Source organism: Eleutherodactylus coqui, chromosome 2 (genome assembly GCF_035609145.1).
Source record: "Eleutherodactylus coqui strain aEleCoq1 chromosome 2, aEleCoq1.hap1, whole genome shotgun sequence".
NCBI classification, from domain to species: Eukaryota; Metazoa; Chordata; class Amphibia; order Anura; family Eleutherodactylidae; genus Eleutherodactylus; species Eleutherodactylus coqui.
Window position 1 is genome coordinate 159,805,909 of NC_089838.1, and position 13,335 is coordinate 159,819,243.

Genomic DNA, 13,335 nt, shown 5'->3' on the forward strand with positions numbered 1-13,335 from the left:
CCGATGCCTTCTCTAGGAGTGTATCCAAGGAAGGCCCGAAGATTCTGTGTCCTTGGAACGGCAGGGAACAGAGTCTATTCTTGGAGGTGTTATCTCCTGTCCAGGCCTTAACCCAGACAGCCCTCCTGGCTGTGTTCGAGAGGGCTGCTGAACGGGCCCCGAACCTCACTGACTCCATAGAGGCGTCTGCCAGAAAGCCGGTTGCCTGCTGGAGGAGGGGAAGGCAGCTGGAGATGTCCTCCCTAGAGCCCCTCTGAGAAATCAGCGTCTGGAGTTGGTCCAACCAGACCGACATAGATCTCGCCACAGATGTGGCCGTGATGTTGGCTTTGACGGTCAGGGCCGCGGTCTCCCAGGCCTTTTTCAATGCAGAATCCACTCTGGTATCTAGTGGATCCCGCAGTTGGGAAATGTCCTCAAAGGGGAGGGCTGCTTTTTTTGAGACCCTGGCGACCGCCAGATCCACCTTAGGGACGGTTTCTAGGAACTCGATATCTTCTGGTGTGAAGACCATCCGATCCTTGAATTCCTTGGACAGGAAGAATTTCTGATCTGCCTGTTTCCACTCTGTCAGGATCAGCTGTTTTAAAATGTCATTAACTGGAAATGACGGTTTTGGCTGTGGTAGGAGCCCCCGGAAAAGGCTATCCTGAAAGGATGGCTGCTGCGGCACCTCTTCCTCCACCTGCATGGTGCGCCGGACTGCAGTTAACAGCTGACCCAAGTCCGCCGATGAAAAGAAATACTTCCTTGCATCCTCCATGGGTGGCATGGACTCTGAAGGAGAATCTTCTAGGAGTCCCTCCTCAGAGTCCGACTCTTCCATTCGTGCCCGCCTTACCCTTTTCGTGGGGGGCGGCAGAGAAAGAGATGAGAGCGAGGTTTCAATCTCCTCGCGGATCATGGATTGGATGTCCGACATGCCCGAGGAGCCCTCTTCGCGGATCACCTTCTCCGCACAGTCCGCGCATAGTGGCTTGGTGTGGCCCTCTTCTAGCCGCCGCAAGCAAACTGGACATTTGCGCACTCGCTTTTTGGCCTCTCTAACCTTTTGTGCATCTCTGTCCTAAGAGACAGAGACAGCAAAAAGGACTTCCAGCACCAGATACCTGATTTCTCAATCCTCCCTCCCCGGTACCCCCAAAGCGGTCTACTCACCAACAGGCTGCTTTCAGTGTCCTCTCTGGCTGACATCTTCAGTAAGGTGCAGACAGGAGAGATGCAGGGGAATCCAGTTCTTTTAAATTTTCAAATTTGGTGCCGACACGCCCCCTTTAAGTGAGGCCCCGCCCCCGTGACGCGGCCACGTCGCAGCGCCGGATCCGGGGAATACGCCACATACACTGGGACGCCACCTACTAGAACACACGTGGGGACGCACGCCGACCGGACCCGCCGCCTAGGAGACACACATGGCGCCGTGCTCGCGCCGACCGGACCGCACCGAGCGCTTCTATGCACGCTGGCATACCTCTCTAGACGTGGATCCCTGGAGACGCCGGCGTCCGAGCCTGCAGGTACCGGGGCTGCTTCCTACCGGTACGACAACCCCACTGGGCAGCGTACTGGGGGAGGATTTTCCCACTGGGGGAACAGTGCTGGGTAGATCCTGCGGGTGAGGGTCCCCTCGTAGGGTCTCACCCGCGTAAGCCCTGCCAGCCCGAACAGAGGGTCGTCCCCCCACGGGCGGACAGGCTGCATGGGAGTCTTCTTTCTTCGTTTTCCTCCAGCATACACCTGGAGGCCCGCTTGGACTGTCCTGTAGGGACAGGAAGACACTGGTGAGCCGGTGGTGGGAGTTACCTTTTGTATTCTCCGCTTCCTGTCCCAACAGGTGTCCGGCGGACAACCTCCATGTGTATGCTGTCAGGATGACGAGGGGAAAGTGGTAATGCCTAACCATATGTATCAAAAATTAAGAAAACTAAATAGTTAAACCCTGTTCCCTTGTCACACATGGTGGTGAAGGCTACACATTTTTTTTAAAAAAATTGGTACATCTGTATAAGCAAGCGGCACAAACTAACCTGGCAAGCATTGTACAGCAACTGATGCTCCAATTTCTTGATTCCCAGTATCTGTTGAAACATTTCATAAAGTTGTTCTTTGCTAAGTATAAGTTCTGATACGGCACTAAGAGCCATCCTGTTTGGCTGTTTGCGGAGATCTTCCTCTCCTCTATAGATGGCATCATATTTAGCAATCCAAGAACTTAGTACAGTTTCTTTGCTTAACCCATCAATCTCCGGTAAACTTCTTACTCTTTTTTCAATGTTCTTTTTAAAAACGTCCCTGAAGTCATTTGAAGAGCATCCCCCACTTTGCACCATTCTGGCCACTCGATCACTTTTCAAGAATACCTGTTAAACAATAGTAAAATGTTAATTGTAGAACCATATTTTGAACAATGATGATATATAATTTGATTGCTACCTTTAATTGAAAGCAAAGGTGATTACAGAACTTTGTTTGTCACGGTCACATGCATATCGCCATAACACATGAACAGCCAAAAGAAATTCACCTATGACAATCTGGCTTTAGTAGTAATGATTTCATATGGCTATTCATCTGATTATCATCAACATATAACATGCATTTACACTTTATCCTATGTATGGGAAAAACTAAAAGCACGTGGAATAAAAAATGATGTTTTAAATCTGACAATATTCACCCTCTCTGTAAAATAAGACCCTGTCTTATATAAATCTTTGCCCCAAAAGCACTACTAGGTCTTATTAAACTTACCTAGCAGGCTTGGTCCACGTCCTTCCCGCTGCTCTCCGGAGGTCCAGAAGGCTTCCTGCAGTCTTGGCTGTAATTAGTTTGAGCACTGCTCCTCAAATCAATTCAGCGCTCAGTGAACCAATGCGATGGCTATGATTGGTTTATCCAGTGCTGCATTGATTGGCTAAGCAGCGCACGAGAACCAATCACAGCCATCACTTCTTGGAGGCGGGATTTATGAATCCCATAACCTGGAAGTCATCTTCTGTGGATGGCCCAAGGACTGCAGAAAGCCTGCTGGAGCTCCTGAGAGAGGGACGTGAACCGAGGCTGCTAGATAATGTATTGTTTTTTTTTATGTACTGCAAGTAGGGCTTATTTCTGGGGTATGGTTTATTTTAGGGGTAGGATGTATTTTCAGGGAAACAGGGTTACACTGCCTTTCTGGAGTTCCATCACACTTTCTACACTGTTTTTAGAGTTCTCAACTTTAAAAGCTTCAGAAAAAGTAATTTTTCTGCAGTGCCCTCAAATTGTAATCAAAGCCTAGTAACAAGATACAAACTGAAAAGAAAAAAGGAATGAGATAGTTAAAATATTTTGAAGTGATACAACATTTTAAAGACTTTTCTTTTCATAACAGAACTGTATGTCCTAGACATGAACATTTCAAACACTGACTCCTACGTGCAAAGATAATGCTAGCGGAAGACAAATGAGCCATTTACGTGACTGTATAGCAGTAATGTTTTTTTTTTTAGTTATTCAAAACTGCTAAAACAATTTCTGACTTTATAATAAGAGAATACCTACCATTCCATCTAATTAATATACAAGAGTTACAACAATACACTTCCCTCCTAATGCAAAACTCCAATAACTCCATAATTAATTTTTTTAATGAATAGAGGATAGTGGACACAGTGTGGAAAGTGTGGTCACTTTATAAGATACCACACTCTTCCCTATATGAAACTCATGGAGAGTAATCTGAATTACGAGGTGGAATTCACTGTGATTCCGCTTGTCTTATAAGTACTCACGTCCCATCTCAAATATTCAACTTAAGAGGAGTTAGTGTTGTTCAAAAACTTCTTCAGCCTGCAGTAGTAAAATAAGGGTGCTCTTACTGACCCTTCTACACCCCTCCACCGCTGCCGTCTCTCTGGTCCCCATTGGACTTCACTTCCTGGAGGGGAGTGATGACAACCTGACACTGGGTCACGTGAGCGCTGCAGCTATAGTATCCACCAGCTATAGGTACCTGGTGATTAGGTGTGTTAGTTATGCGGCTCTTTTGTCTGAGGCACCATCGCCAGCTACCTGCACTGAGAAGTAAAGAGCAATAGGGTCTGGAGAGATGGCCGCGTGGCGTGGAAGAGAGAGTATGAATTTTGTTATTTTACTGCTGTAGGGTGAAGTTTTTGAACAAAACTATGTCCCTGAAAAACCCATTTACAGTAACTATCATTCAGATAGTCACTCAGAAAAGTGGCTGAAGGGTACAAATGACAGAGTGCTTATTGTTCATTAGTTGTCTGCAGACATATCGTTTCTGATGGGGATCTCCATACAATTCATTCACAAGTCGTTCAAGCAGGAGCTAATGACTTTACACTAGACTACTTTTCATAATGAAGTCTGTTGCAATATTTGTTCAGTTAAAAAAAACGGAATCCAAATGGAACGGAAGCAAACCAAGGCCATCAGTCTGCTTTTTTTTTTTTTTTTTTTTAAACCCAATGGGGCGGGGAAAAAAAAAATCTATTTTAGTTTTAATTCCATTCTTTTGCTCAGAAAATGGAACAGACACGGAATTATGACTAAAAGGCAGAAGGCACAGGTGAATGTGTCCTAGGAAATTAATAGAATTCAAGGTTTTTTCATAATTATTTCCAGTAAATAAAGTTTGCATATTAAAAAGTGACCCTCCCCCGACCCTCTTACTAAGACTAATTTGCCTCAGTATATATATATGTCGAAATTACTTGATTTCCATATTTTTCTTACTGGCTGTGTTCACACAGGTCGGATTTGTTGCGGTTCTGCTGCACTTTTTCCTTTGCGGGTTTGCCGCAGAACTGCTTCTGCGGCAAAACCGCTTCAAAGGTTATTTTTGTTTTGTGGATTTTCTTGCGGAAAAATCTGCACACGTTTTTTTCCCCACAGAGCTTTTGTTACTTTTGCAGCGTATTTTGGTGTGGATTTTGCTGCGTCCGTAGAGGTCTATGAACAAAAAAGCGCTGCGGAAAAGTCAAAAGAATGGACATGCTGCGTCTTGAAAAACCGCACCGCAGTTGCATTTCCGCACTGCGGCAGTGCTAAAAAAATCTGTCCTGTGAGAACAGCTTTTTTCCCAAACACATTTGTACTGCATTGCACTGCAAACGTGGGGGTTTTGCCGCAATGCGGATATGCAACGGCAAACCGCGGCAAAACCGCAGCAAATCCGCACTGTGTGAACCCAGCCTAATAGAAATGAGCTCTCCATACACTGATGTATTCACTTGTGTTTATACACAGCAGCCAATCAGAAAAGGCAGAGCTACAAATAAAGGCGAGTGTAGCAGCCTGAACCAATGAGGAAACAGGAGGTGTGTCTCCCTGACCAATAATAAAACAGACTACCACTAACTCCCTGTAGACACTGTAAATAAACAGCACTCGGATCACAGCTCTGCTCTAATGAAGCTGAGCTGAAGAGAGCAGGGGAAAAATAAACAGCAGGTAATCATCCCATGTAGACACTGACTTATACATCATTTTTCAATACATTTTATAGCACCTCATTTTTTTCAGCTCTGATGCCAACAATGTAAACAATTCTGGATGCAATGGCTTCTCTAGGATTACGGATACATTAGGATTAGAGATGAGCGAATATACTCGTTTCGAGTAATTACTCGATCGAGCACCGCGATTTTCGAGTACTTCCGTACTTGGGTGAAAAGATTCGGGGGGCGCCGTGGCGGAGCGGGGGGTAGCAGCGGGGAACAAGGGGGAGCCCTCTCTCCCTCTCCCCGCTGCAACCCCCCACTCACCCCCGGTGCCCCCCGAATCTTTTTACCCGAGTACGGAAGTACTTGAAAATCGCGGCGCTCTGGCGAAAAAGGGGCGTGGCCGAGTAGGTTCGCTCATCTCTAATTAGGATTTTTTTTATTTCCTCTTACCAAAAATACTTATTACATTTCAAAATGCTTTGTATATTTTTAAATAGCCCTTATAACAACAAGTATAAATAAAATTACACAGGCAGAGCTAAAAATGCACCTCTAAGAAACCAAAATTACATCATTAATGTTAGGCCGCTGTGTGATTGTTCTCAGTAAGAGAAACCAAGTAATCTTGTAGATATGATAGCTTTTAATGGCTAACACAAATACATAATGTTACAGCAAGCTTTCAGGATATCGCCCCCTTCTTCATCAGCCTGAGGAAGGGGACAATATCCCGAAAGCTTGCTGCAACATCATGTATTTGTGTTAGCCATTAAAAGCTATCACATCTACAAGATTCCTTGTTTTCTCTTACTGAGAACAATCACACTTTACTCTTCTGGCTAACATGGTACAAAACCTTTTTTTCATGTTAGGCCACTCTAACACAGCCCGTTTTTAACAGTGTTTAGTGCGGCATTCCAAACGCCTTGCAAATCGTGGTACAATGCCTCCATTGATTTCAATTTGGCCTTGCAGACTAGCGCTGGAACACGTTTCTAATGCCGTGATTTTCAAGCAGTCAGTTCTATTTGTGCACGTTTTAGCACACCTCATCACCCATTACAACGATGGTGTGCGTTAAAAAGACGCTGTCAAATCTTGTAGCATGTGTTCAGAAATGGTTTCGGGCGCTGTGTTTTGTGAACGCACGTGTGAGAGCAGCCTTAAGAAAGCATGCACAAAAGTAATTGTAACTTTTTCTGCATAGACATACAACTAAGAAAAACTATAATTATTATCATTGTACACTGGAGATAGAAATTTCATTCTATCTACACTTAATTAGAAATGTCAGTTTTCAGGAGCGTGGTTATATAAATCAGTAGACTTACCTCATAGTAACTCCTAACAGCATTGATAAATGCTTCATCAGCGACAATTTGTGTATCACCTTTAAGGAAAGCCTGAAATCTCTCTCGTATGGTCTGTAGTTGCTGCTTATTAAGCTACAAAATAAAGAGATAATATATTAGTAGAAATCATATGCTGCTTAAAGACAGATATCAATCCAGATCTCCCACCAAACAACATGCTTAGCTAAACAGGTAAGTTGTTAGAGGGAGACAGGTAACTGCCATCTATTTTGTCACAACGAACCTTAAAGGGGTTGTCCCGCGGCAGCAAGTGGGGTTATACACTTCTGTATGGCCATATTAATGCACTTTGTAATATACATTGTGCATTAAAAATGAGCCATACAGAAGTTATTCACTTACCTTTCCTGCGCTGGCGTCCCCGTCTCCATGGCTCCGTCTAACTTCAGCGTCTAATCGCCCGATTAGACGCGCTTGCGCAGAAGGGTCTTCTGCCTTCGGCTCGGTCCGGCAGCAGCGGCGTTCTGGCTCCGCCCCTTTCTACGCATCATCGCGTAGCTCCGCCCCGTCACGTGTGCCAATTCCAGTTAATCAGGAGGCTGGAATCGGCACACATGATGGGGCGGAGCTACGCGATGATGCGTAGAAGGGGGCGGAGCCAGAACGCCGCTGCTGCCGGGCAGACCCGAAGGCAGAAGACCCTTCTGCGCAAGCGCGTCTAATCGGGCGATTAGACGCTGAAGTTAGACGGAGCCATGGAGACGGGGACGCCAGCGCAGGAAAGGTAAGTGAATAACTTCTGTATGGCTCATTTTTAATGCACAATGTATATTACAAAGTGCATTAATATGGCCATACAGAAGTGTATAACCCCACTTGCTGCCGCGAGACAACCCCTTTAAGCAAAAGTTGATTTTTTTTTTTCTTAGACAGTAAAAAGTATTATATGGTGGCTCTCAAGAAAGTTGGAAAGCAAAAATAATTTAATGAAAAAGTAACAATATCTAAAAATATACAAAAAAAAAGTGGCAATTTATTCACTTAATAGTCTTTGATTCCACTTACAATTACCGTGTACAAGCGCTCAATAGTATGCATATTATAATGCAACATTTGTGGTTGCATAAAATACACCCACCCAAATAGAAGCTAATAGGGGTAGTCCCATTCTACGTCTGCCCTACAAAGACATGCCAGCGTGACACTATGCAGGAAAAGAAAAAATTCTGAATGGGACACAGCACTAAACCAACACTGTGGCCGCTTCATTCCTGGGATTGGTAGGGGCCCTTACAGACCTCTACTGATCATAACGCCGCCTGCAGACGGCCGGGTCGGATCCCGCTGCAGGGGTAGAGATGAGCGAGCATACTCGCTAAGGACAATTACTCGATTAAGCATTGTCCTTAGCGAGTATCTCCCCGCTTGGAAGAAAAGGTTCGGCTGCCGGCATGGGTGACAGGTAAGTTGCGGCCATGAGCAGGGGGGACAGAGGAAGACAGATCTCCACTCCGTTCCTCCCCGCTCTCCTCCGCCACTCCCTGCCCGCCGAATCTTTGCTCCCGAGCGGGCAGGTACTCGATAAGGGCAATGCTCGATCGAGCAATTGCCCTTAGCAAGTATGCTGGTTCATCTCTACTCAGGGGTTAAATATCGTTTTGTAGGATATCCATTTATCTTTCTCACAGAATGCAGAGTATCAATAATGGCAGGTTGTCAATCTGGTCTAGACTGAAATTATTACCCCATTTGTTTTGTAGATCAACAAACAAACTTGGCTCCAGTGACTAACATACAGAACCGTGACCCAGTTAACACGAGGTTCACTTAAGAACTCTCACACTTTATTATGGTCTATCCATTCAGAAAACATTCAGGATGACGACTAATCCCTCCAAATAATACCAGTTCTATTAAAATACTGCACAGTATATAATATATTGTACACACATACTGTAGGAGAATCAGGCTTGGTTTAATCAGCCATCTTTAATAGTATATCATAACAGTCCAACTTGCATGATACTCTGTCTTACCAAGACCAGTTTGACATACTGTAGGTATATGACTGTGATTCTACTCATCTTTATAATCATCCTAGGCACGAGAAGCCTGTACATAGTCTTATACTACACACCTGATGCCTGTATATACTCTCTTCTGTAGCTTGAATCCAAAATGTATCCTCTTCTAATAAATGACTACGTGAGCCCTGGCTAATGGCCGTTTTAGAAAGGCCAATAAATCGTTCAATCCCCACATCTAGTGGGAATCTGAACAATTATCGTTCAGTTCTTCATTTGGAAAGCATAAAACTGGACGACAGATTGATCTATGTAAACAGGCAAACAGGCAGACTTTCGTCTATGAACGACTGCCTGTTTACTGTGAATGGAGGCGGGTGGGCTAGATCGATCCCTGGCTCGCTCTGCCTCCATTTAGTAGCGAAGATTGATCCTGTGTAAGAGCTCAAGAAAAATTATCACTGGGACGACCGGACGAGCATCTGTGCCCGACAAGTCATCCCGTGTAAAAGGGCCCCAAGGAACATCTGTGGTATTGTTCACCATATTATATAACTATATGTATAACTAGTGGATATACCCGGCTTCACCCAAGTTAATGTGGTACAGGCGTTTACTTGTTCACACAAACTTTTATAAAGTCGTGGTTACTTCAGAGGAACCAAGGAATAAAATATGTATATACATAGAGGAGCGTTAGATTCTCCTCAGACTGCATGTACCAATGTCCCTCTGCAGAATGTGCCACACCTCCTACTACTCTCACTTTTTACCCTTGAAGGCAACACCCTTTTTTATCCACATTTAACCACAGACTGGAGTTTGCATCCCCTTCTTAGCCTTAAAGGCATGCTTCATCCCTGCAATCCATGGCCGCTTCCTAATGTACTTTACAGCCTTTCAGTATATGCACATATAGATCAGTTAGATTCTCCTCCATATATACGTATACAGGTGAGGTAGATTCTCCTCAGTATATACACATAGAGGTGAAGTAGATTCTCCTTAGTATGCAAATCATTTTCCTAGGCTTTATGGTTTCTGAGAAAAGAACCATCTCCTGTATTGTGGATCTTTGCACAGTTTTACGCAGTTAGAAGTGAATAATAATCTTTATTTGTATAGAGTCAACATATCCGCAGCCCTTTTCAAACACAGGAGAGCAAAGATAATACAAGAGTTACATATAGTATTCAGATTAATAGGAAACAACTGTTACATATAGTATTTAAATTAATAGGAAATAATATGGGTGGGGAAGCCTGTGCATACAACAGGACAGAGTGTTGCAGGAGGTACAGAGAAAGGAGATGTACATGGTAGGCAAAGTGGAGAGTGTGGGGTGCCATAGGTGGACAATAGTCCAGGCTGAGGGATTTGCTCAGGATATTGAAGTTGCGACCCGTGAAAGTGGTTCCACGCTCTGCCTATAAAGAGGTTCTCAGGGGCTACTTGTGTGTAGTGGACCTCTTTTTCTGCTTATGTACAGCTAGTTGACCACTAAGAGATTTTGACCAGTTAAATGTTTGAGAGGGGGCACATTAATGGAATGTGAGAAGCAGGATGGTCATATTGACAAATTGCCTGCCATCTGGAGCATTCTGGCCAGACCGTTCAAGGTGTTGGGAGCAATGGATACATGAAGGCACACAGAAGGCAACTGGGCTCAGTACCCCCTTGACAGACCACTAGCAGAGAGGATCGTTTGATCATCCAACAAGCATGAGGAGCTCAAAATTGTTTTGTTGTCTGCCATACAGAGACAAGTGGCACCATCATTACAGGCCCGTGTCTGTCTGAGCCATTTCCAGGCGATTGGCTGAAGGAAATGTGGTCTCATGGTGCCCATTACATATACTGCCTTTGACACCCACACACCATTGCTTCCTTTTGCAGTGTTTTCATGAACAACTAAACTGAACTGCTACGGAGTGGTAATGGGTTGTCTTCAGTGCCAGGTTTAGTTTGGACACTGGAGATGGCCGGGTTCGTGTCTGGAGATCAAGATGTGAGGGCCTAAATTCTGCCTTTGCTGTGAAGCGGCACACTACCCCCACTAATGATGTAATGGTCTCGGGGGCTATTGCATACAACAGTTGGTCAACCCTAGTGGTGGTACGAAGGACAATCAGAGCTCAGCGATATGTTTAGGACATTCTGCAGCCACATGTGTGCCTCTCATGGCGGCTTCCAAGAGGCATTTTCCAGCAGGATAATGCTCGGCCACACACACAAGGGGGGCACAGGAATGCCTCCAGCCAAGCGCCTGTAAATGGTTCCAACGGATACACGGGCCTGTAATGATAGTGCCACCTGTCTCTGGATAGTGGACAATCAATCAAACAGTTGGAGCTGCTCATGCTTGTCAGACAATCAGATGATCCTCTCTACTGGTGATCTGTTAAGGGTATCCTGAGCCTGGTTGCCTTGTGTGCCCTCACACATCCACTGTTCCCAACATCTCTCAACAGTCTGGTCAGAGTGGCCCAGGTGGTGGGCAATTCGTTGATACAACCATGCAGCTTCTTGCATTCCAATAATATGCCCCCTCTCAAACTCTGGTAACTGAGCAAAATTTCTCTCATTGCGTCGTAAAGCCATCTAGGTGGTCAACAAGCTCTACAGAAGAGGAAAAAGAGGTCACTGCACACAAGTAGCTTGCGAGAGCCTTTTTACAGGCCAAGTGTGGAACCAGTTTCAGGGCCTCAGGTGACAAGACCGTTCATCCAATCGCAGAGATGTAACTGCACGCCAAATTTTGCTGCAAAACAACATCTCCGACATGCTTTTTTATAAAATATATATACAAAGCGTGTATATTACTAGAAACTCTAAACAGCATCCACTACTCTTTCTGAAAATCATATGGACACGTTCTTGTCAAAAATCCAATTACCACACATACTTAGAAGTGCAGTCAAATCTAAATTCAGATATTATAAAGGAGCCCAGATGGCCTTACAGTCATGTATTACAAATAATTTGTTCGCTCTCTTCCTACCTGGTATTGTCACACACTATAACAATACTTTACAAAGCACGAAATCCTGACTTCCTTAGGGCACGGTTTACCGCTCTCCCAATGGGTAAGGGTCTCTTTATACTGAATGATTATTGTTAAGGATACTCGTTGGATTGTGGGAAACTGAACAATGACGTTCAGTGTAAATGCTGCCAGTGAGTGATAGAACAATTATTTGTTCACATAGTCATTCAGTTTCTGCAAGCATAAAAATCAAACAATGATCAGCCTGTGTTAAATGGCAGTCATTCATCTATGTTACTGTTAATGGAGGCGGGCAAGTGGAAGAGATCTGTGTCCCACTGCACCTCCCTTCACTGGGTGATCATTATATCTGTGTGAAAGCACAGGAGCGATTACCACTGGGACTATCCAGTCTAAAATGATCCTTTGGACCACACATTATCTAATAGGCCTGTATCCATTCCATATCTAGATTCCATGATCTTTACCTCCCTTATATCCAACAGACTTAGGGCTCACTCACACAAGCGTACTTTGGATGCGAACAATATTTTAAATTACTAGTAAGGTGGTACTACACCGCGGACTGACTTGCACACATCTTTACCAACACCTCCCCTCTATGCTGGAGAGGCTGCAGGTGTAGAGGCACGCTTTTCCATAATTTTTGGAGCTTCCCACTTATCTCTAGTCTGTGGAATTCAGTGTTCCGTATCTTGAACTCACTCCCCCCCCATCCACCCCCCCACACTCCCCCCAAAAAGTCTGGGTCTAGCCCTCTTGCTGCTCGACATTGACAACTTCCCACTGAATTTCAAAATTATCACATGCCATGTTCTTCATGCTGCCCGTCTTACGATAGCAAGAAACTGGAATAGCAATAGAAGATATCATACTGATAATTTCAAACAACTGCTTATATGAAAAAACGCTAGCAGTCCAAGGTGGGAAACGAGATGCCTCCACCGACAATTGGAACATATGGCTGAACCATAATCCTACAATTTAAATAAATAACTCTTTCCCTCTCCGTCACAATCCCAAGGCGCAATAATTACCAGAAGGGTACACACTGGTTTAATGTTATTTCTTGCTTTAAATGTTAGCGATGCTAACAAAACAATCTGAGCACTACACGTTACAGATAAATCATGAAGCATATCTGTATACACGGAGCACACCCTGTATAAGAATGTATCCTCTATTCTTCGTAACTTATACCGATCATAATTACACTTGGATGTTATTGAAACTACCAATAAACATCATTGAAAAAGAAAAATACAGGTCTGAATGGGCCAATTTGAATCAATGGAGTCTTAGCACCGTGTAATATACTTGTGTGAGTAAGCCCTTTAAGGGGTTGTCCAAGATCTTTTTTTCTATGAAATGCAGCTGCCTTTCCATTAATACAACAAATAGGCATACACTCACCTCTCCGCGCATGTCCCAAGCCACTGCTTAATCCTCGCTCCCGGCGTTTGTTAACAGGCTGCATTCTCGCGTGTTTATGGGACGCTACTGGCTGCTGCAGCCTTCACAGAGATCAGCGCTTGATCGCT

The 13,335-nt window shown here is 44.5% G+C and overlaps 1 protein-coding gene across 6 annotated transcripts in view; it reads right to left on the reverse strand.

The window, feature by feature from the left end:
• CADPS2 (calcium dependent secretion activator 2) overlaps positions 1-13,335 on the reverse strand; it is a 458,085-nt gene that overhangs the window by 383,296 nt on the left and 61,454 nt on the right. For all 6 annotated transcript variants that reach the window (XM_066591847.1, XM_066591846.1, XM_066591844.1 and 3 more), the window contains exons 2-3: positions 6,782-6,895; positions 2,028-2,360 (exon numbers count right to left, since the gene is read on the reverse strand). In XM_066591847.1, coding sequence (XP_066447944.1) covers positions 2,028-2,360; positions 6,782-6,895 — 447 coding nt within the window. The remainder of the gene's footprint in view (positions 1-2,027; positions 2,361-6,781; positions 6,896-13,335) is intronic.